Source organism: Vidua chalybeata, chromosome 8, assembly GCF_026979565.1.
Source record: "Vidua chalybeata isolate OUT-0048 chromosome 8, bVidCha1 merged haplotype, whole genome shotgun sequence".
Classification (NCBI taxonomy): Eukaryota; Metazoa; Chordata; class Aves; order Passeriformes; family Viduidae; genus Vidua; species Vidua chalybeata.
In genome coordinates, this window is record NC_071537.1 from 3,064,646 (window position 1) to 3,087,728 (window position 23,083).

Sequence of the window (23,083 nt, forward strand, 5' to 3'; positions counted from 1 at the left end):
TATTTTGATCATCACAGATTTATGGCCAGGCCCTTTTCTTCTGGAGATGAGAAAGATATTAAATAATATTCTCAGGAGTGGTGACATCATCCTCCTTAAATGCAAAAAAAGTGCTCAACCCCATCTTGCTCTTGCCCAGACAGAACAGGGATCACCAGGATGGGGAGAGAGGCCAAGGGCAGCTCGTGGAACTTTTGCTTTGCAGCAAAAACAAATTTAATGAGCTGATCACACGACAGAGACCTGTGGTTTTTATGCTTATATTCATTTGCACAGTTATTCGTGGTGCTGGCTGGCACAGCCTGAGCCACAGAACTCCAGCCTGTTAGTCAGAGGTTGTTTTCTTCCCCTCTCCCCACCCACAGACAGCTGGGAACTGAACTGAAATATCTTCCTTTTCTGCTGTCAGCGTGATAGACGATGTTTCTCCTGTTCATGGAATCAGCACCATGGTCAGAAATTTCCCTCATTCCTTTCAAGGGACCGTGTTGGTGTTTTTCTATGGCAGCAGGTCTGAAATGACACAGCATTTCTGTGCCCTGCAACTTCTCTTTTTTTTATTATTTTATTTTTTTGCGACTGCATAGGGAAAGAAATGGGCTCATCAATATACACATTTGGAGGAAAAAACCCAACAATCTCCAGGCTGCCAGCTGCAGTGGTGAGCTTTGACCTTCTGCAGCTTCCAGGGGTTGATTTCATCCCTTGAATGAGGCTTGGCATGGAAAGGCTGACAGGACCTTAATTACAGGGTCATGATACTATAATTACCAATAGCAAAGTGAAATAAACTCTGCTTATCCAGCTCAAACCACTTAATAACCACCAGAAATCCTTCACAAATCATTTTGCCTTCTGCCTGCAGAGGTATAAAATAGAGGAAGACAGGACTTTCTGCTTCAGTTTATGTGGTGCAGTCGTGATAAATGGGTTTCCTCCAGAAACACAACATTACAATTCTCTTCCTTAAGCATCCTCTGAAAACCTCCTTTTAACTTGGTAGCTCCATCTGTTCAGCATCTTACACTCTGATATGTTTTCATCCATAAAGAAGTGCAAATATTGTGAGAAGCCAGTGGGGAGGGGGAACAGCCATCTGAATCCCACGCAACAGCGTGTCTTGGTTGGATACCAAAGGCAGAAATGGAAGCTGGATTTTGGTTTCCAGGCTGCAGATGATCATTGGGTACCAGGTGTTTTCACACACAGACTGCTCCCAGCCTGGCAGGGGGGTGCTTTTTTGTGCTCCATTAGATCCTTTTTCTTGTCAAGTGTTATTAGCTGGAGTTAAAGCTCAGTGTCTGAGCCCTGCAAATGTGTTTTCCATCCTGGGGGCTGCTTTCCATCATCTTGCAACGCCTGGCTTCTGAATTCAGGAAAAAAAAGCAGCCACACCAAAAAAAAAAAAAAAAAAACTTCCACCAGGTGAAAGAGGAAGAGAAACACCTTAAACTCTCTCAGTGTTTAGTGAGTGCATTCCCTTTTGAAAACCATTTTTAGAATAAGCCTTTGTTGCATCCCTCACAGTCAGAGCACAGGACCTGAGCATTCATTTGGCTTTTGGCAGATTTGGGAGGGGACACCACTGAGGGGACAGCGTGTCTGGGCTCTGGGCTGCTGCTGAACAGCTCCACGGGAGCATCCAGCCACTGCAATTCCATGGCATCAGCTGAGCTGGGCTGAGGCTCCCAGCCAAAAGCAAGACCCAGGGCAGTTGCACACAACCAGGGCTGCACAAGCTGGTCCTTGCACATGTGGGAGAAAAAGCAGGTTTGGAAAAAGCAGCTTTGGAAAAAGCTGGCCTCTTGCTCCCCGAATGTTTCTTCCCTCCCCAGCCCTTCCAAAGCTTCTATAGAATATGCACATGGTAATGTTTGTCTCAAGCTGCACACTGAGTGTGCCCACCCTGGAAAGATGAGGAGGGATCCACATGCTGAAAATGGAAATTTAACTTTTTGCTTTTTCTGCACAGCACCTTGTCTGGGTGCTTTTGTTGATTTTTTTTTTTTTATTATTATTATTATTGCTTGAACTGTAATGGAAAAGAATTGAAAGAATCCTGTGTGAGTCCCTTTTAAGAGTTCCAGATTTGAAAAAATATTCTGAACTCAGCAAGCTTGATCGTAATCTTCCAAAGAATTTCAAGCTCTTGTCCTTCTCTCCAGGGAACCATCAGCTCATATTCTGTTCCTTCTGTGCCTTTCTTTCTGAATTTTCCAGTTTCAGCATGTAAAAATGTTAGAAGGAAAGAGGGTGACATCTTAAGCCTCTCCAAGTTTTAATATTTTCTCCTTAATAGCATTAGATTGCTGTTCAGCAGTATATAGTATTAGTCAAGCTTCTGACTATGAAATGAAGATAATTAATTGAAGTTTTAATCTCTGAGTTTTTACTGAAAAGATCCACACTGGCTGGAAGTTTTACAATCATATTTTTATTTTTTTCTCCAGGAATCTGACCCCCCTTTTTTTTTTTTTTTTTTTTTTTTTTAAGAAAAGGAAAAAAAAAAAACATCTTCCTCTTTTAAGGCTTTCAAATTAAATCTTCAGTCTGGCTTAAATAAATGCAATGTTTTACCCACAGTTAGAGGTATACACACTTGGAAGTGGCTCCAAACATTTGACAAAATGTAGCATTAGTTGAAATGCTCTGTCTCTGGTAAGATCAGGAGTGCTGTAGAAATGGGATATTCTCAGCCTTTGGGCTATCACATCACTTGCTGCCAAGTTCTTTTTGCTTTGGTTTGGCTGGTCTGTTAAAAGCACAGAAATGTAGGTAGCAGGTCTCTGATCACAGTTCTAGCCAGAGTTTCTCCTCAGCTCCTTTTCTGCTCAAAGCCAGTCTCCCTTGTTGGAGCAGTTGAAATGCTGGTGGTGATTTGATGGTGCTGATAATTATTTTCATGGAAAGAAAATACAGAGTAGTAAAGATCCCTAACAAGGGGCCTCTTAATCTTGCAAGAAGCAGCAATTATTGGCTGGAAATGAAAGCCACACTTCAGTGTAGAACAAAGGGATTAAATTCCAGTACACAGACTAATGAATTGTTGCAGCAGTGAAACCAGGGAAGCAGAGCCTTCACCTCTTCAACATTCCAATGAATGGATGCATCTTCCCCTAGAAGATATTCTATAATTGTTTCTAATCTGGAGGGAAATGAGCAGGAGATTGTGTGCATAAAACATTAGAAGAGATGTTCTGATAGTACCCTTGAACTTCTGAAGTGCAGGGATGAATAATCTGCCTGCACAAGCTTTTCCAGCCCTACTCCCACCAGGAAGTTCCTTTGCCATTAGGATATGTCTCTATCAGAAAAGATCACAGTAGATAAGAACCAGATGCTGCCTGAACTCCCAGATTCCCACTTCTACCGCCATGGCAGAAATGCCCCTTCTTCCATGTCAGTCTTTCCTCTCAGGAGTCGATGTCCTGAGGATTAAGGTGGGATGGGCTCCTTTCCTCACCCCAGTCCTTCAGCCTTAGTTAATAGCAGCACATTTCCCTTTGCCATGTCAGGTCCTCATATCTTTACACCCAGTTTAAAACTGCATTTTCTCTGTTGTCTTGCTCTCAATTGCAGTCAAACAGGCCCTTCTTGAAAAGAATTTTCTTTGGGGTCTCACTAGAACATGGACTCCTGCAAAAGAAGAGAGTCAACTTTCCAGATGGCTTTTGTCTGTCTGGTATTTGCTAGAAGTGTTTGTGTCCTAGGAGGGTTGGCAAGAGGGCTATGACCTCGAGAAATCCTGGAAGAGAAGGAGTTCTGCATTGCCTGTTGCTCAAGAGACGAACACTGGCAATCCCACCCATCCAAACTCTTCCATTAGCATGCAGATCCAGCACCGCTGTTTTGTTGCCTCATCAACATGCAGCTCACATCCTCCCTTTCCCCTAAAGCACCAGCAGAGCTCAAAGGAAATTATTAAAAACACCTTGTATGAGATGAGAGTTCTGATTAGGTTTTGTTTCAGGTGCGAAACCCGCTCCTGGGATCTGCTTTGAGAGAGTCAATTCTGCAGGAGACCCTTACGGCAACTGCGGGAAAGACTCCAAGAGCTCCTTTGCCAAATGTGAACCCAGGTAGGGCCTCTCCCTGCAAACACAGCAACAGGTGCTGGGAGAGGGCTTGGAACATTTCAGATTATTTACCTATTCCTTGCTTGTCTTGTGTTTATTTCCGTCAGGGATGCGAAGTGTGGAAAAATCCAGTGTCAAGGAGGAGCAAACCGACCCGTCATTGGTACCAATGCAGTTTCCATAGAAACCAACATCCCACTCCAGGAGGGTGGCAAGATCCTGTGCCGTGGCACCCACGTGTATTTGGGGGATGATATGCCTGACCCTGGGCTGGTGCTGGCAGGAACCAAGTGTGAAGATGGAAAAGTAAGATTCTGGAATACTCCCAGACAAGGGGAACATCTCTACCATCATTCTGCCAAGTGTTTTGTACTTCTTTTTATTTTGGGATTTTTTTTTTTTCCCCATAAAAGAATTGCTTCTCATTCTCAGACTGAGACAAATTTTGCTCCCTTCTGACCACTGTTCTGGATTATGGATTTTTCATATGCAAATCTGAGCAACCTGATCTGGTGGAAGGTGTCCCTGGCCATGGCAGGAGGTTGGAAATAGATGAGCTTTAAAGTTCCTTCCAACCTAAACCATCCTGGGATTCTGGGCAATGCAAGTTGCTGAAGTTTATGACTGATATTTTGAAGACAGTCCCCAGTATCTGCCCATGGAGATTTGAGGTTTTCTGCAAAATAAGTACAGCAAAATACATTACAGGCTTATTAATGAATTCCTGAGTTCAATGTATTCCCTTTCCCAGCATCTCTGGCATTGCAAAATTGTCATTAACTTCACTTTAGGTTTCAAAATGTATTTTGTCTTCTGATTATGGCTCTCCACTTCTTTTTTTTTTTTTTTTTCCATGAAGGAAAACCTATCTCTGTATGCACACATAGAAAACTATAAACCCATTGATGCTCAGCCACCAAAACTGACTTTTGCATTTGTGTTTTGCAAACTTTGTGAATTACCCACTGTGAATGCAGCCCAGATTTCACATGGCTGTCTCATCCTAAGTTTTCCTTTTGTGAGGAAAGCAACTAAGAAAGATGGGAGGCAGCCATGAGTTTACAGGGGGAGGAGGAATGGAAAGCAGTCCAAGAGCTACTGAAATGAAGGAGGTTTCCATACCCTCCGTGGATTGCTTGCAAAAAGGAGGAAAAACAAGTGCTTTGATAATTTGTGGTAAATTCAAGTAAACCTCTGAATTTCTGAATGCTTTTGAGTTACGTTGGATTATCTCACAGTGCTGGGAACAGGTTTGAAATCCATCCCCAGTGAAACCACAGCTCTGCTATGGGAAAACAACCCTTACAACATTTCTAAGTCAATCTGTTCTAAAAAGTCTTTTCAAAGGCAACTCAGCACTGAGAAAGCACCCCATTATGTTTTACTAATGAGTATTTAATCTTTCTAATCTATCTAATCATACACATCCACACTATAGAATACACAGGCTAATACTTCTGAAATTGTATGTTTTACTTCGAGGACATTAGTGCATTTGTATTATGGATTAAGAATATGAATTTAAATATTCTTGGGTTTTCTCAACTGGAGATGCACAATTTGAAACACAGCCATTTTAATGTGATCAGAATTCTGGGAGCTGCTGCACTGTGAATATTTGAATTGTGAATAGTGCTGTAATCAGACCATATTCTCTCCATGCCTGCATGTTGATGCCAATTCACTCTAATTTCCTTTCCATTTTTCCTTCTCCCCAGGGGATAAGTGCCCTGATTAAGCATCCCTGTCGCCTCCTTCAACACCATTCCCAGCTTAATGCTAATTATTGTGACTGACTTTTAGTACTACTGAACTGCACTGCAGTTAAACATGAGCAAAATGTGCAGTGTAGGGCTTTTTGACCTTTTTTGTGGTCAGCATAGCATAGGAACAGTTATTCCAGTCCTAATTTCTTCTTTTTTCATTTTGGAATGGGGTTACTTCTCATTACTGACATGCTCATCAGTTGTGTGGTTGTTTGATGTTATTATTACTCAGCACTCATCTTGCTTAAACCTCAATTTTCAGCTCCATTGGCAGAGGAAAGTTTATCTGCAATGACTGGAAAACAAAAAAAATTTTAATATTATCCCTGTGCATATGGTATTTGTTTACTTCCATTTCCTATAAATATTAAATGTTAAATAGCGTTGTTTTGTATTTGACACCAAAAAAAAATTGTTTAACGTGGAAAAATTTAGTTTTCCTGGAAAACAATGAGCCCATAAAAATCAATGACCTCACTTAAATATTCACCTACCCTGGATCCACGTTCTGTAGTGGAATGAAAAAATATTTCACTCTTGATATAAAACTCTGATAATTTACACCACGAGGATCCAACGTTTTGCTCAAGGAATCATCTCCTGCTGTGAAGAGACAAAGGCAGAGCAGGAACCTGAAGGAATCCTGCTCAGTGCACTCCTAGTCCTGAAAAAATTGCAAATTACTGATTTTTAAATTGGCTTAAAAACCTCCCAAACCCCAGGGTCTCCCCACTAGTTCCACTTGAGTGGATCTGTGAGGGTTTGCTTGCAAAAACTCAGCACATCAACACTATGAAGTGTGTGTGGAACCAGGGCTGGCCAGGAGAGCAGAATTCAACTTGCTCAGATTTGGATTTCAAAGATTTAAAAGGGGCTGAGGAAAATAAGAAAAGACCCAATCCTGGTGTCCTTTGTGTCCATATAATTTTATATATTTACATATTGGGAAATATTTAATTGCTGAAAGAAGGGATACAGTGCCCTGGGAGCCCCAGCAGCTCTGTCCCTGCTCAAAATCCTTTTTTTTTTATTTTACAGATTTGCCTGAACCGCCGGTGCCAGAACACCAGTGTTTTTGGAGTCCATAAATGTGCCACCAAGTGCCATGGACGTGGGGTAAACATCCTAGGAAAACATTTTTTACAATCACTCCATAACCACTGGACAAGAAATCACTTTTTGTAATGGCTTTGAGATCTATAATTGCCTGCAATAGATCAATCAGAGTCACTGCAATACATTTTTATTATGTATTTCCATTTCCACTGTCCCTTATATGAAATTGGTTTTATTTGACAAAGAAATGTTTATCAGGCAGTAATTCTCTTGTTCTTAATTGACAGCCTGTGATACAAAGGAATCTTGTAATCCTCAAAGCAATTTGAAGTCTGACCCTCCATCATGAAGAACTCCCATTAAAAATCAAAAATACACTTTCTCCATAGATACAAAGAAGTTAAAGTTTTTGAATTGAGCACTGGAAGCATTTGGATTGAGAAGCAAATGAAAACAGCATTTCCAAAAACATTTTAAAAAAGTAAAACCATATTGATGAGTTTGGGGCATGAAAGTGGCACAGAATGAAAAATGTGATGATATCATTTAATAATATCAGTGGTTTGAAAACCAGTTTATATTATGATAATGTTAATTATGTCAAGCTTTGCCTTATTAACCTTGATGTGCTGATGAGCTGTTTGTTTCTCTGAAAAGCTGTGGCAGCCACATTGGAAGAGCCATAGAAATTCACTGTCCTCTCTGAGGAAAGACTTTAATTTGCTTTAACTTATTTTATCACCCTGAATTTGCAAAGCTGAGCAGTGTTGATGGTGCTGCCTCTTATCATGGAGGATGGAATGAGCAGAGGCTTGGACTGGCATTTTTTATGTCTGTACAAACAAGAACCTCTGGTGACTCCTCAGTGGCAAAACTGGCCTCGTGGAATTGTAAATAGGAACTCCTGCAGGACTTTAATTTAAAAAAAATAATGCTTAACAAAGTATATTTTCAATTATCTTACTGTCTTTGAAATGTAAATTTTTTTTTTTTTTTTTTAATTTTACATGACCACAGCCAGTCTGAGCTCTCTGAATATTTTAGTGCTCTGCAGACACAGGGAGCACAGTGTTTCTGAAAGCCTGCCAAGCTGACCTGGCCAGAATATTGCATGTTCAGAATAACCCAAACTCCTGTGAACTGATTTGTGTCTTACTGAAAACTCATTTATTAATCTGTGCTGTGATCAGTGATGGGTTAGCACAGAATTAAGAACCTTATTGACAGCAAGCCCTAAGCCCAAAATCTTTATTTACAAATTGATTTGAGCACATAAATGTGACTTTGGATCCTGGGGTCAGTTTGGGGCCTCTCAGGACAAGACATTGAGGGGCTGGAGTGTGTGCAGGGAAGGGAGCAGAGCTGGGGAAGGCTCTGGAGCCCCAGGAAGGGCTGAGGGAGCTGGGAAGGGGCTCAGCCTGGAGAAAAGGGGGATCAGGGGGGACCTCGTGGCTCTGCACAGCTCCTGACAGGAGGGGACAGCCGGGGGGGTCGGGCTCTGCTCCAGGGAACAGGGACAGGAGGAGAGGGAACGGCCTCAGGCTGGGCCAGGGCAGCCTCAGGGTGGATATTTGCAAAAATTTCTTCATGGAAAATTTTTCCAGCCCTGGCCCAGCTGCCCAGGGCAGCAGTGGAGTCTCCAACCCTGGAAGGATTTAATATCCATGTGGATATGGTGGCACCTGGGGACATGGCAGTCCTGGGGAATGGTTGAAGATGTTGGAGAAGTTTTCCAGCCTGGGCAGTTCTGTGACTCCATGCTAAGCTCTGTGTTCAGCACACAGCAGCTGCCTGAGGAGCAGCAAAAGGAGATAAGGAGCATCTGGGCTGTGGGACCAGCCCTGGATGTGCTGCTCCTTGCCCTGTGTGCAGCAGGATCAGGCTGTGCTAGTGCTGAGCTCCAGGCCCCCGGGGCTCTCTGGTCCCACAGGGGGCACTGGGTTGTTCAGGCCTCACGAGCTCTTCCCTCACTCCTGTTAAAACCACCACAGAGACACGGAGCACTGTGTCTCTACAGCCAGTGCAGGTGAGATACCAAAGCTCCCCGAGGGTTTCCGCAGCCCTGAGCCCATTTCACAGCTTACTCCAGCAGCTGGTTCATCTTGGAGCCATGGAAAAATCCATGTGGGGCCCAGAGCAAGCCCTTGATGGAGAGGAGAGCTTGGGGGGCTGACAAAGCTCTGCTTCTCCTGTGCAGGCAGGAGGAACTGGAGTTACCAGGCAGATAATGCTGCTGCTGGAAGCAAACAGAGAACAAAACTTAAGAGCTGTCTGATTATGCTCATATTATTGATGTTGTCAGCTGGGGCAACTCCAACGATTACCTGCCAAAGAAATAATGGTTTTTAGGATCCCTCTTCCTCAGTGGCGAGTTGCTCTTTGCCACCTCAGTGTGCAGTAGGCAGCTATCAGCACATCTCCTTTCTTCTCCAAGTTTTATTCCTCTCTGATGTGTCACTGATTAGAAGCCCTTATCAGCCAGGGCTGCTCTCGGATGTTTTTTATGTTAAGCCATTTGTCTTGTTTTGCAGGTCTGCAACAACAAAAAGAACTGTCACTGTGAGGCTGACTGGGCCCCCCCCTTCTGTGACAAGCCAGGCTTTGGTGGCAGCGTGGACAGTGGGCCCATCAGACAGGCAGGTCAGTGGGAATTCAGGCTACACCTGTTTTTTTTTAACAGGATAAAGAGTGGAAATTGGTCAACCTCAGAAAGAATTATTTCCACACATTGTTAATTTTACAGGATTTCATTATTCTGTGCCAGTTTTTCCCCCAGAGTGTTGGAACATTAATAACCTCAAAGAGATGTTTCTGGTTTATGTCTGAGGACATGACAGGACAAGCAGTCTCCTCACAAGTACATGTATAAACTAAATCTCAATGGGAAATAATGTCTGTTTTCATATGAACAATACTGTTCTAAACCAAAATGAATTCTCTTCTCTGCATGCCAGATGCTGCAGTGGGTGGCAATACTGAAATTATGACAGCACGGGTATTTCCATGACAAAGCTTCCCATCATGATTTCACTCCTGAAAGATTTTTGTTTTTTGAAGATAGCAGAGAAACCCTGGTGAGGCAGTGAGCAGGCCCTAGGAAGAAGTTAACTCCATGTGATTTTTTGCAGACAATAAGAGTTTGACCATAGGAGTGTTGATTACCATCCTGTGCCTTATCTTTGCTGGATCAATCATGTACCTCAAAAGGAAGACTTTCATGAGGTGGTTGTTTACAAGCAAGAAGACAACAATAGAGAAATTAAGGTATGTCCATTTTCCCTAATTATATTCCAATAGATATTAAGGAAAGGAAGCAGTAAACACAGCAATTCTCATCACCATGAATGTGTTAGGAAGAACCAGTCTTGACAAAAAATATTCACCATTATCAGCAGTGTTTTCCCTGGGTTGGTTTAATTTCATTGATAGGCAGTAAATACACAGGTATTGGTTTGAATATATCCCTCTTTCCTTCTGGGATGAAAAATTAAGCAGCAATGGAAGTATTGTCTTTATTTTCATTTGCCTGAAACAGTTTCATTACACTGTGTGGCCTTTTATCTAAACTCAGCTGAGTGAGCTGAAACTTTCCTATTTGAGGTCATTACTGTTTAAATGTTAGATTCATTAGAATAGTCTCCTGGGTGTTACAAAGCTGCATTTCCACAGATTGCAGAAGCTAATTTAACAGACTACTGGTTTCTAAAAATCAATATTTATTTTTATTCTTGCAGGAGTGCTAGACAATTTTTACTTTCCTTGTTTACTATAACCAGGCAGAAAGTCCTTGCAAAATCCCATTCTGAAAAGAGGCTCCTGTTTAAGAAAATGTTTCAAAGCAGAACATTGTGTTCAACAATTAAATGTTTGTATTGCAGGTCTGTGAGTCCAGCAAGACCTTCCAGTTCATCTGAGCCAAATCATGTTCATACCATATGTGTTAGCAAAAACCTCATCACAAAGCCACAAAATACAGCCATCCAAAAAGTGAGTCCCTAAATATTTTTTTTTTTAAAAGTGGGGGAAAACAAAAAACAAAAAAAAAAGTCTCATGTATTTTGGATCTCAATTATGTGATTTATTATAATACAATAATTGCATGAACTTAATATCATGTAGGACTAACATTGAGTGAAATGGGAGAGGATTTAGGCTTCAAAATTCATTTATGGCTTCCACGTTGAATACAGGTGGAGATGTCCAGTGCAAAAAGGAAATAATTTTGTCTCTAGGAGAGAAAAGCAAGGGACTACCATGGATTTTAAAGCAGCAATAGGCCAGGCTTGATGGGGCTTGCAGCTCCCTGGTGGGAGGTGTCCCTGCTCATGGCAGGGGTTGGAACATGCTGGTCCTTAAGGATGGTTTGGTCCTTAAGATCCCCTCAAACCAAACCATCCTGTGATTCTGGGACAGAGCTTGAAATCTGTAATTTTGGTGGATGATTGAAATGTATAACATTGGTTGGATGATTGAAATGTGTAATTTTGGTGGATAATTGAATTGTGTAACTTTGGTGGATGTTTGAAATGTACAGCTTTGGTTGGATGATTGAATTGTGTAACTTTGGTGGATGTTTGAAATGTACAACTTTGGTTGGATGATTGAATTGTGTGACTTTGGTGGATGTTTGAAATGTGTAACTTTGGTGGATGATTGAAATGTATAGCTTTGGTGGATGTTTGAAATGTGTAACTTTGGTGGATGATTGAAATGTATAGCTTTGGTGGATGTTTGAAATGTGTAACTTTGGTGGATGATTGAAATGTATAACTTTAAGGATGATTTTTCCCAGAGAGACGGCCCAAGGCGGCCACTGCCATATCAGATCATCGACATCAGCAGCCCTGTGAAGACACACGAGGTGCCACCATTAAAAACACCCCAGAGAGTCCTGCCACCCCTTCCCCAGCTGCCAGGCCACCAAGCTGGGCCTGAGAGACCCCTGCCAGCTAATCCTTCACTGAGGTTCTCCCAGGTAACCATTGATTCTCTTCTGTGTAGTATTTACTCTGTGAGCGTCTGGAGAAATGAAGTGTTTTCTCATCTTTCCTGCTGCCCTTTTCCCACAGTGTTTCCTTTATGCTTTGTGTTAGTTTAGAACTGTGCTGTAGAAAAATTGCTTTGTGGCAAGTGGAGCTGTGATCCTAAAATTTAGGATCCTGAACTCTGCCTTCACCACTCAAAAGACAAGAGAACAAACACATTAGAGGCAAGCACATCTTTCCAGCTGCCCAAGCAGAGAGGAGCTGCACAGTTTGTTAGTGAAGTGCCAAGCACAGAGAGAGTTTAGGGAGTCATGTTGCAGATGTGATGCACAAGAGCAAAAGGTGTCTCAGCTTGATGTGCTTCTGCCCTGCCAAAGGCTGCATGAAGCACAGTCTGTTTTTCCAGGGCACAGACCTGAAAACCACTATTTTCTGCAGACACGCTTTAACTGCAAATGTTTATGTAGAGACGGTAAATATTTTTTATTTTTTATTTTTGAATAAGATGCATCTCAGGGCAATAGGGTAGGTAAAGCTGTCTGTTTTAAACAGTGCCTTTTCTTGTCACTGGCTGCTCCTTTTTGGTGGCACTTGTGGAGTGACTGTTTCTAAGCAAAGCACCCAGGCTGCTCCTGTTCTGGGTGTGCTGGGAGGTTAAAATGAAGTGAGTGTTGTTAGCACCAGGCTCTCCCCTGCAGGAGCCCTGGGAGCTGCTCGAGACCCTTTCCCAGTCATGGATAGGAGGAGAGAGCTCTGAGACAGTGCTGGAGTGCAGGGCTTTGAACAGGGATTGGGAAAATGTCAGAAACAAAGAGGGATGAGAGAGGCTGCCCAGAGAAGTTGTCAGGGTGCCCAGAGCAGCTGTGGCTGGCCCTGAGTCCCTGGAAGTGCCCAAGGCCAGGTTGGACAAGGCTTGGAGCAGCCTGGGATAGTGGAAGGTGTCCCTGTCCATTGTGGCAGCAAATAAAGTGTTTCTAGATTTAATTTTTTCTAAGTCTCAACATTGTATCACTCAGGTTAGACCAACTTTTACAAGTGCAATCAGTGTTTTATTTGCTTTTTTTGTCTTCCCTTTTCCATGCTCCCAGTCACTTTCCTTTCCAGGGGAGTAAGGAACACTGATTCATTCTGAAAGAAATTTTGTAGGGAATCAGAAGCAATATTGATTCCTGTTGCTTGTCTTTAGCTCCAGTGGTCTCATTGTTCATTTTCGTGTATTCTCTAACATTCTGCACAATTCACAGTGGTCATGGGGAAGATTTCAAGTGCAAGTGATTTTCTGTTTCTTAAGCAGAATATGGATGGAAAAAGGCTTTCCAAGGAAAAAGAAAAGGAGCCATTTGTCATTCTGTTGCATCTGCACTTGCCCCAGCCTCACTGCACATCACAGCATCCCAGTGCTCCCCTACAGCTCATGTTCCTAAATCCTTGTGCTCCAAATGCCACCCAAACTGCCAGGTGGAATATCAGACCTGCAGTACTATCACTAGCAAAGTCTGACAGATCTGAAATTGCCAAAAAGCTTTTCAGCTTGGCAGCTCAAATTAATTGTGACAGTTCCTTCATCAAGCAAAATATCACCATTTTCAGTCTCTGCATGGAACACAAACAGATCAGCTCAAGGCAGCCTAAAGAATGAGCAAGAATTGATTCCATCAAAATTATATCATAGCCTCAATATTGTCAGAAACAGCTAGTTTTTATATCAGAGGGACCCAAAAAAACACTCTGTGGGGAGAAAATCTTTCATTCCTAAGTTAATTTTTTTCCCTCAAAGCTTAGAAGTAGTAAACTAGCTTAAGAATAGTTTGGGATAATAAATATAGATCCTACTTCATGTATTGCTTCAGCTCTCTCTTGGAAGCTTATCCAAAAGGTCAACAAGAGGAAGGACTTGAAAAATCATGGCTACATTCAGGATGTCACCCAGATGCTCAGTACTGTAGGATGGTGCTGTAAATTATATAAAATTTCCTTCAGTTGTAAGTAAAATAGTTAAAAAACAAAGACAACATGAAATAAACCAAACCAATCAACCAAACAGAAAATCCTCAGCGAATTAGCTCTTGCCAAGTTTAATATTTAATTCTCTTTTGACTGAAAAACAGCTTTTCCTTCTTTCAAATGCTCTTGCAAGGCAAACAGTCTTTATTTATGGGCCAGATCCACAGTCAGTATAAATCAGCAGAGTCCTGTGTGAATCAAGAGAACAGTGCAGGTTTATCTTAGCCATGGTTTCAGTCCAGGCATTTGGATTTGATCTCTTCCCCTTGATTTTGTTGCTTGTAGTATTCAGTTGCTGCCTCTGACACTCTCATCCTCTTGTTACCAAAATATATCTCATATTTTACAGCTCATGCTAATGCCAGGAAATAGAACTTTTTTACTTCAAAATTTTGCCACTTAAAAAAAGTGGTTTTACTTTTTCCTCAGTAAAACCGAGCTCAGCTCAGCTCCTGCTCCCTCTGCCCCAGTTATCCTGGGAATATCTGTCCCGTGACACCTCAGCCTGGCTGTAGACACAGAGAGCTTTCACTTTCTTCTTTAAAAATCAGTGGAAAAAAAATGGAATTTCATGCACCTGATGTCTTTGGAGCTGCTCAGTATAAGAATTGCATTTTTCATTCCAATATTTAACACAACACCTCCCAAAGCAGGGCCTGAATGCATTAAATGCCAGGTTGTGGATATAAAATGGACAAAGAAATCCATCCATAAACTCTTTGTGATGAAGGGCTGAAGCTTTGTAGGGGAAGAAGTGGAGGAAGAGGAATGAGGGAGGCAGAGCTGTGCTGCAGATTTCCAGCACATCAAAGGCTCTGCAGGGCCCCACACGAGTTAACACACAAAGTTTGGATTCTCCTGTGGCACAGAAAGAATAGAGGAGAGCCTCCTGTAATCAGTCTGGGGGATAGGATTTATTTCTTCAAAGGGCTTATCCTCTCTTCCTAAGTTTGTGTGTTCCTGGTGGCATCTCCTTTCTATCAAGTGCTGCTCCATTTTGCTTCATCTCAGCCACCATTTATTCTCCAGCTCCATTTTTATCAGAGTTCCCTCCCTTTTTAATTTTTTTTCTTTCATTTGCCCTTTCCTAGCAGCTTGCCACATTACACTTTCTGTCAGAACACCTGGTTGCTTCCTCCTTAAGGACAGTTTAACTTGAGGACATTTTGAGTGGGAAATGAATGAATAAATAAATCAGGAGTTGGGCCTGTGTACCCATCAATGCTAGTACTTCTTATGCAGAGAATTAAACAGAGGGTGGACATTATATGCAACTATAAAATGTAGTTTGTGGCAAATTTGAACTTATTATCTATGAGATTTACTTAAGCTCATGTATCTTCTTCCTTATCAAAATGCCTGTGGATAATCAATCTGCATTTCCTTCTTGAAAGAGCAAATATTTGCCACAGAAAGTAAAAAAACAAAGGGATGCTCAAAACAAATAATGAAAAGTTGGACTTTATTCAGGAGCAATTCATGCTCTGATTGCTTGTTTTGATCACATCTTTCAAAGGATCTTTAATTAGATTATGCTTGTAAGCTCTTTTTGTTTCCTTTAATTTTACTAATGATACTTATGGCAAACTAAAAACAAGGAATAAAATTCCTTGGGAAAAGCATGGCTCTGCAGCTCCAGTAGTAGAAAGATCTGAAGAGAGTTTGGGGATAAACTGGAGAGATTTGTGTGCCCTGAGCAAGCCACTTAATGTGTCCCAGCTCTCCATAACGAGGAGCACAAACAGCCAAGCCTCTCTGTTGGCAGGGACCACCCAGAGGAGCCACTGGCCCAGCCTGACAGCAGATGACTTCTGTTCTTTATTAATGGAGCCTTTAATTCCACAGAATGAAAGCACGGCGAAAAAAATCCCACAGATGCTCCCAATCCAAACCAGACTGGGCCAGTTTGGTTTTGTGGCCATCTGAATTTCCATTTTAAAGTAATGTCGAGCATTCCCACCTTTCTACAGAACTGCTTCTACAAAGATATCTGTTGAATCTTTGCTGTTTCCATTTACCACAAATTCAGCATTGAGTCCAGCAGAGATGCACCCTGCAGTTCTAGAGCAAAGAATCAAAAGTCATAAAATCATGAAAATATAGTATTAAATCATTGGTTTAAAATTAGAGTGGCAGCTTATTAAAAATAAGTTACTTTTTACTCATTTAAACTTATCTGGTCATAACATATCTTCAGTTTAGGTTTAGATTAGGTGTTAGCAATAAATTGTCAAGTTGGAGGTGAGGTCTCAGTTTTGCCCAGAGTTGTGGCTGCCTCCTGGAAGTGTCCAAGGCCAGGTTGGATGGGGCTTGGAGCACCCTGGTGATACTTTAAGTTTTAGCTTTCATATTTTCCAGAATCTGTACCGCACTAGGATATAACTCTGAACTTCATACAAAGTGTTGGCAAGTTCTCCTCACAGCTCAGGCACACAGAACAATCCTTTTCCAGCCCCAGAACCAAGGACACCTCTGCAGCTTCAGCCCCAAAAAGTGCAAACAGCAGGGAATGGAGGAGAGAAAATTTGGGAGGATGGGACTGCATCACCTGGAGCTGGAATTGGACAATTAACCCCAATATGGAAATGGACCAAAAGTTATAAAAGCATGAAAACTCATGACACGCTGTCCATCTTGGGTCCATCTACATTAAAAATAGAATCAATATCGTCTCCTCTATTTTAGCAAAAATACTGCACAAAGAAACTTTGATTAAACTCCTGGCTGTCCATTCCAGTCAGATATTCTGAAAGCAACAACATTTCAACATTAACCCCAACATGGAAATGGACAAAAACTTATAAAAGTGTGAAAACTCGTGACTCATTGTCCATCTTGGGTGGAGCCCTGGCTGGGCTCTGGTACTGCCCAAGGTGTATCCTGTGAAGGCCTTTTAACAAATCCCTGCTTTAATCCTTTAACTCTGTCTAGCAGAGTTTATTCTTTAAACCTTTATTCTTTATTCCTTTAACTCTGTTCCAGGCAGCCTCTCGGGGCATCACTGGCACAGTGGAAGGTGTCCCTGCCCATGGCAGGGGTGGCCCTGGATGGGCTTTAAGGTCCCTCCCAAGCCACCCCAGTGTGTAATTCCACGATTCTATGGCTTTATCTCAGCTGTGGCTGTGTGAAGGGTGTGATGTCCCCTCTGAGAACTGACAGGAGCTCGTGTTTCCTGCAGGAGCCCCCCAAGCCCAGCGCCCCTCGGAAGCCTCTCCCCGCTGACCCCCTGGGCCGAGCGCGCCAGGGCCCCGCCGGACACCCCAAGGCTCTGCCCCACGCCACCCCTGCCAGGTCAGTCCTCACCCTGGTGCCTTGGGATTTTAGCTGGGGTGTGTTTTTTCCGTGTGTTTGTAATCCTGCCGTGCATCAGTGTGCAACTCCTAACTCCACATACGTGTCAGCTGCTGCTTCCCCATCTTGGGCAGACACAATTCCTCTCCAGGCCTGGCAGTCAAGGACACCTCACTGCCTCAGGCCCCAGAATTGTAAACAAAAGTGAGTTTTGGGGGGAGAAAACTTGAGGTAAATGACTTCATTACCTGAAGCTGTAATTGGAATATTAACCCCCAATATGCAAATGGACTAAACTGATAAAAATGGGAAAACCCATGACCTGTCATCCATTTCTGGGTGTAGCCCCTGGGGGGCTTCATCTGCCCTAAATGTACCTGAAGGCCTTGCAATAAATATAACCCCTTTTTATTCCCTTAATTTTGCCTAGCCTCTGGTTTTAGCTAGTCCTAAAAAGGTATCAATCCTAACACCTGGATTTTAGCACTTCAGCAGCAACATGGCTAAAATGGCTCAAGGAACTGCTGCAACAATCACTTCCAACATAATTTCCATCTCTAATTTTACTTATCACACTGCTGCTTCTCACTGGGAGTGCAGCAGCACAGTTGCTCTGACTCCCACGGAATATGAGCATTTATAATACCTGTGAAGGTTTGGCTGTAAACACCTGGCTGCGTATTTACAAAACTAACCAATAAATAATGAATTTTCTCCTCAGACCACCCCCGCATCTGAATTAGGCTGAGAATTGAATGCTGCTAAAATCAGCCACTAAAAAAGTGATTTCCTGATCACCCATTTCCCAAGGAAACATCAGTTGACATCATCTGATAATAATACCCAAAAGATTCAAAAAACATAGAAATTGTGCACTCCAAAAATATAATGTTTGAAAAAAACAATCAGGAAGTGGAATAACGACACCCAATGTTAGTGGGTTTAGTCAATGCTGTTTTCTTACCCAGTGTTCTTCAGGTTCCAGTGAATAAAGTGAGCTCCAAGGAAGATAAAAGTGGTGTTTTAAGCTACAAGAATTCTACCAGTAAAGCACTTAAGTGCTCAGAAACATTAAAAATAGAATCAAGATAATCTCCTATATTTTAGTAAAAATACTGCACAAAGCAACTTCGATCAAACTCCTGGCTGTCCATTCTAGTCAGATATTCTGAGGGCAACATTTCAGCTTTTGGAGACCACCTGGAATTCTGCAACATTACTGACATTTTTGATCAGGTACAAAATTGATGAGCACCCAAAGAAATGGAGATTAAGTAACAATTTGCTGTTTTCTTTCTTTCCAACAGACCTGCTCCCAGACATCCACCACACGTATCCAGGTCCAGCAACACTATGGAAGTGAAATGAGTAGAAAACCTGACACCTTTATTTTAAAAAGTGAAGACAGAAGTTTGCACTATCTTTCAACTCCAGCTGGAGTTCATTTCTATGACAATACTTAGAATTTTTAATGTTTAAAACAGCATTATTTTTAAGAATTCTGAGCTACTGCCTTTGGTGCTGTGCTGTGCTATGGTGCTCTGTATACTTGCTCAGGTACTTGTAAATTATTAATTTATGTTGAATATTTATTACAGTGCAGTGCACTGTAGTAGATATTTTTACCATAGCTGAGTTTTCCTAAAAAGGAAACCTTTTTTTTTTTTTTGTAATATTTCACTGAACTTGAATAATTCTTCTCTGTTGGTCCTATGTAGATTTCTTAGTTTTGATCTATTCTTTAAGGAGTGCAGATCAATAAATGTGTAAACAACTCCATCTCGATGGTTCTTACCCAACTTCTGAATAAATATGGCAGGGTGAAAAGACAAAATCTCTCCTGGAACTCGGTGAAATGCCCAATATCTGCACCCAAGCTGTAACCTGCATTTAACCAAAGGCTCACTCTGTGTTTGCAGCTATACTGTAATCTCAATTTTCATGTTACTGTTTGAGATCTCCCAGAAATCTCTGTGCTGAAAGAGGATGTATCCACCTGGGAGAAGTCCTCTCACTGAAGAAGTACTGTATATCACAAAGCTGTGGTGTTTTTAACCTCATTTTCCTCAGACACAACCTGGTTGATACATATTAATGCAGATATCAGGCCTCCCTGTGCCATCTCCTTTTTGATGCTTTGGTAATTAAATTCCACCATCTCATTGTTGTCCTGATCAGACTGACAGTGCATTACACCCAGGGCTGGGGGGAAGCCAAGAATTACAAAGAATTATATTTTAAGAATCAACTTTTATATTATTTCCTTTTGCCTCACCGCTCTGCTTATCACCTGTATTTTGCATATTTACTACTGTTTTGTATTAAACTTCTACAATGTTGCTCCGGGTTTCTTAATTCCCAAATCAAAATGTGTATTTTAATACATAGACTTGGATTATCAAAAAAAAAAAAAAAAAAAAAAAAAAAAAAAGAAGTTCATCTCTGCTCTGTGATTACACCTGATCACCTGATCTCTTCTGTGCCTTCTCAGTAGCACAGTTTCACCTGCAAAACAACAATTTTTAATTGTTGAAGCAGAGGGAGAAGGGACTATCACCTTTAATGGTTTCCTCATTGCTTGTGGTTTTTGTTTCCTTAAGCAAAAATAAAAGCATTGATAGAAACTCACATCTGGCTTCAGGAAGAGTCACTGTATTTCATTTTCCCAGTTATTCCCCCTCAAAGCAACACAACCTTCATGTTTATTGAGAGGCTGAACAAACCAAAATCGACCCCAGCTTCACAAATGTATTTCAATTCTTAAAGCACCTCCAAGAGCAGCAACAGGGCTTCGTGTGTGGAGAATCACAACAGGAGGATGCAAACATCCCAGCAATGCTGGGGGAGCCAAAATGATGCTTTATATGTTCTTTGCATATTTCTGTATTTCAAACACTATTTTTTTGTATCTACAGTAGGGGGTGCCTCTATTGTAAAATGCAGGGGAACCTGGTGGGAAGAAATGCTTATGTGTGACTCCAGTTCAGAAGGCTGAATGATTTCTTTATTAGAACTATGCTATAATACATTAATATACTATTTAAAGGAGATACTAAAACTGCAAACCTACTTTTTCTAACTACCATATTTAACCAGCTCACAACTCGTGCCCCTCTCTGAGGGTCCAGCCACAGTGGATTGGATTGGATTGGATTGGATTGGATTGGATTGGATTGGATTGGATTGGATTGGATTGGATTGGATTGGATTGGGTTGGATTGGATTGGATTGGATTGGATTGGATTGGATTGGATTGGATTGGATTGGATTGGATTGGATTGGATTGGATTGGATTGGATTGGATTGGGTTGGGTTGGATTGGATTGGATTGGGTTGGGTTGGATTGGATTGGATTGGATTGGATTGGCCACCAGGCTCAAACAATCCTCACCAGAATCCAACCAAGCAATCACCCCAGGTAAACAATTCTCCAAACACATTCCACATGGAAATGTGGAAAAAAAACAAGGAGCAGAAATAGAAATTGTTTTCTCTTTCTTTCTCTCTGTGCTCCTCTATGAAAAATCCTGAGAGAAGAATGTGCCTGCCCCAGTACCTCCATTTGCAGCAGCCACATGATCTCAGTTTGCTTTTTGAATGCTTCCATTTTATCAGAGTTCTTCTGCAAACTGCTGAAAACCATAAGGTGAAACTGTGGGTAGTGAAAGGTGGCATGAAATGACTAAAAAGTGTCTCTTCTCAGCAGCAGGAGTTCTGAATTTAACAGGAGCAGCTTAGGTAAGACTTGGCACGTGTATAAACTTAAACATGACCAACCTAGGCAGGCTTAAAGGTATAGAAAATAGAAATATCCACACCATGTGTCAAATTTCTTAACTATTCCTACTAAAACAAGCACAGGTGTCATGGAGTTTAGTCCTACAGTTAAGAACATGTTATATACCAGACTTTGAGATTTCTAGATGTCTGGGAAAAAAATCCCAATTCTGTATCTGGAACAAAGGTAACAAAACCCAAAGATCCTATAAAAACTAATACCACTACTTGACACTACAAAAAGTTCTTACTGAATAGTACAGAATGATTTTTTTCATAGCAAAATGTGGGTGCAATGTAGGTAACAGCCATAAAATGGGGAATCCTTTCAGTCAGCAATTTGCAAATTTTATATTTTTTTATCTTTTTATTTCACAGAATTCACAGAATGACTTGGTTGGGAGAGATCTTCAAGTCCATCCCATGCCCTAACACCTCAACTAAACCAAAATATATATTTATATTTATTTATATTTATATTTATATTTATATTATCTGCTGCAAAATTCTACAGGCAAGAAAAGGACCTGTAGCTTGGGGTGGAATGGGACAACAAACACCTGACAACAAGAGATGACACCAAACGATCCATCAAATCCTTCTTCTCTTTTGGGGAATTTTATCAGTAGTAGCTGGTTTGAGGTGTTTTCACACCTAATTAGTGCCTTCCTGATTAGAAATGCAGATGGCATGGAAAATTCCACCGTGGAAAGCAGGTGAATGTTTTTACATCTGTAAGGGCAGTGTAAGGAAATTAATTCCTGTGGGATACTCCAGGGTGTGAAATCCAAGGTGTGCTCCTTGCACAAGCCCTGTCCTAATAAATTCAGTCCTGTCCTAATAAATTCCTGACCTCCCTGCTCAGCAAATCACCTTTAATAATTAAGGTTACACCAACCTTTAAATCCTCAGTATTTTATGGGTCTCAATTTATCTTGGTGGGAGAGATTTTTTTTGTGCTGATTCCTCCTTTCTGTCTTTTCCCACGTCCCTATTCCAGCCTCCCCCTCTGGAATTTTGCTACAGCCAGGCTCCCTTTCCAGAGGGAAGGCAGGAACAGAGTGCTCTCCCTGAAGCTGCCATTATGCTAATCAATAGAACAGAAAGTACAAAACACCAAAGAAAATGAATAAATAGGCAGTAAACAAAAGAAAAATTGCATATTTACCATCTTTCTCCCCATCAGGTCCCTTGGGTTTAGTATTCCCAGATTGTTTGTAAAAGCTAGCAATTATCAGGGTAGCAAGATTTATCTCCTTTTAATTTCATGGAATATTTTAAAAGCCTTTTCAAAAGCTCAGAGAATAAAGAGACACAGAGCTTTCTCCTTTGTTTCAATTCTGGTTTCTTCTGATCATTTGAGTAGGCAATATTCTCTTTTATTAACTTCCAATCAAATAACAGCAGTTTCCAATTTAACTGTAAATTACCATGTAACAGTAAACAAATTCATTCTTTATCTCACTCTGCAAAACATCATTTTCTGAACTCGTTCTGCACAGAGACCATCCTTCCACAGAACGAGACCACACATAAATATTCCCCATAAATTACAGGCAGCTGCCCTTTTCACACAACACTTATAAGAGAAATTAAAACCTAGAGCACATTGAACATTTAGAACTCTTGGGATTCAGCTCATTCAGGAATTTAATATCCAACATCATCAACATCATCATGACAAAAGAAACTTTTCATTTCCATGACCCTCTTTTATTTTTAAGCAGTGTATAAGACCACGTGTATCTGTAGAGGTGAGCAATACATTTTTCTGCTCTACTTCAGGTCTTAATTCTTACATATTTAAATTTATTGCTTTTAATGTACTTAGGAACAATTGGGGAAGGGGCTGAGGGAGCTGGGAAGGGGCTCAGCCTGGAGAAAAGGAGGCTCAGGGGGGACCTTGTGGCTCTGCACAGCTCCTGCCAGGAGGGGACAAAGAACAAGGGACAGGAGGAGAGGAAACGACCCCAAGTTGCAGCAGAGGATGTTTAGATTGGATACTGGGGAAAAAAAAAATCTTTCCTTAAAGAAGGAATGTGGAAGAGAATGGCATCTCTCTGCCTGTGTGTTCTCACTGCTCCCAGAACCCACAGCAAAAATTAAAAGTTCCATCCAACAGGTTGCC

At 41.5% G+C, this 23,083-nt stretch overlaps 1 protein-coding gene across 1 annotated transcript in view; it reads left to right on the forward strand.

The window, feature by feature from the left end:
• The window catches only part of ADAM12 (ADAM metallopeptidase domain 12), a 177,612-nt gene extending 158,030 nt beyond the window's left edge, over positions 1-19,582 (forward strand). The window contains exons 15-23 of the mRNA XM_053949228.1: positions 3,971-4,079; positions 4,184-4,382; positions 6,881-6,958; positions 9,430-9,538; positions 10,027-10,162; positions 10,777-10,885; positions 11,691-11,873; positions 17,066-17,178; positions 18,486-19,582. Coding sequence (XP_053805203.1) covers positions 3,971-4,079; positions 4,184-4,382; positions 6,881-6,958; positions 9,430-9,538; positions 10,027-10,162; positions 10,777-10,885; positions 11,691-11,873; positions 17,066-17,178; positions 18,486-18,546 — 1,097 coding nt within the window. The 3' untranslated portion in view covers positions 18,547-19,582. The remainder of the gene's footprint in view (positions 1-3,970; positions 4,080-4,183; positions 4,383-6,880; positions 6,959-9,429; positions 9,539-10,026; positions 10,163-10,776; positions 10,886-11,690; positions 11,874-17,065; positions 17,179-18,485) is intronic.
• The last annotated feature ends 3,501 nt before the right edge of the window (positions 19,583-23,083 follow it).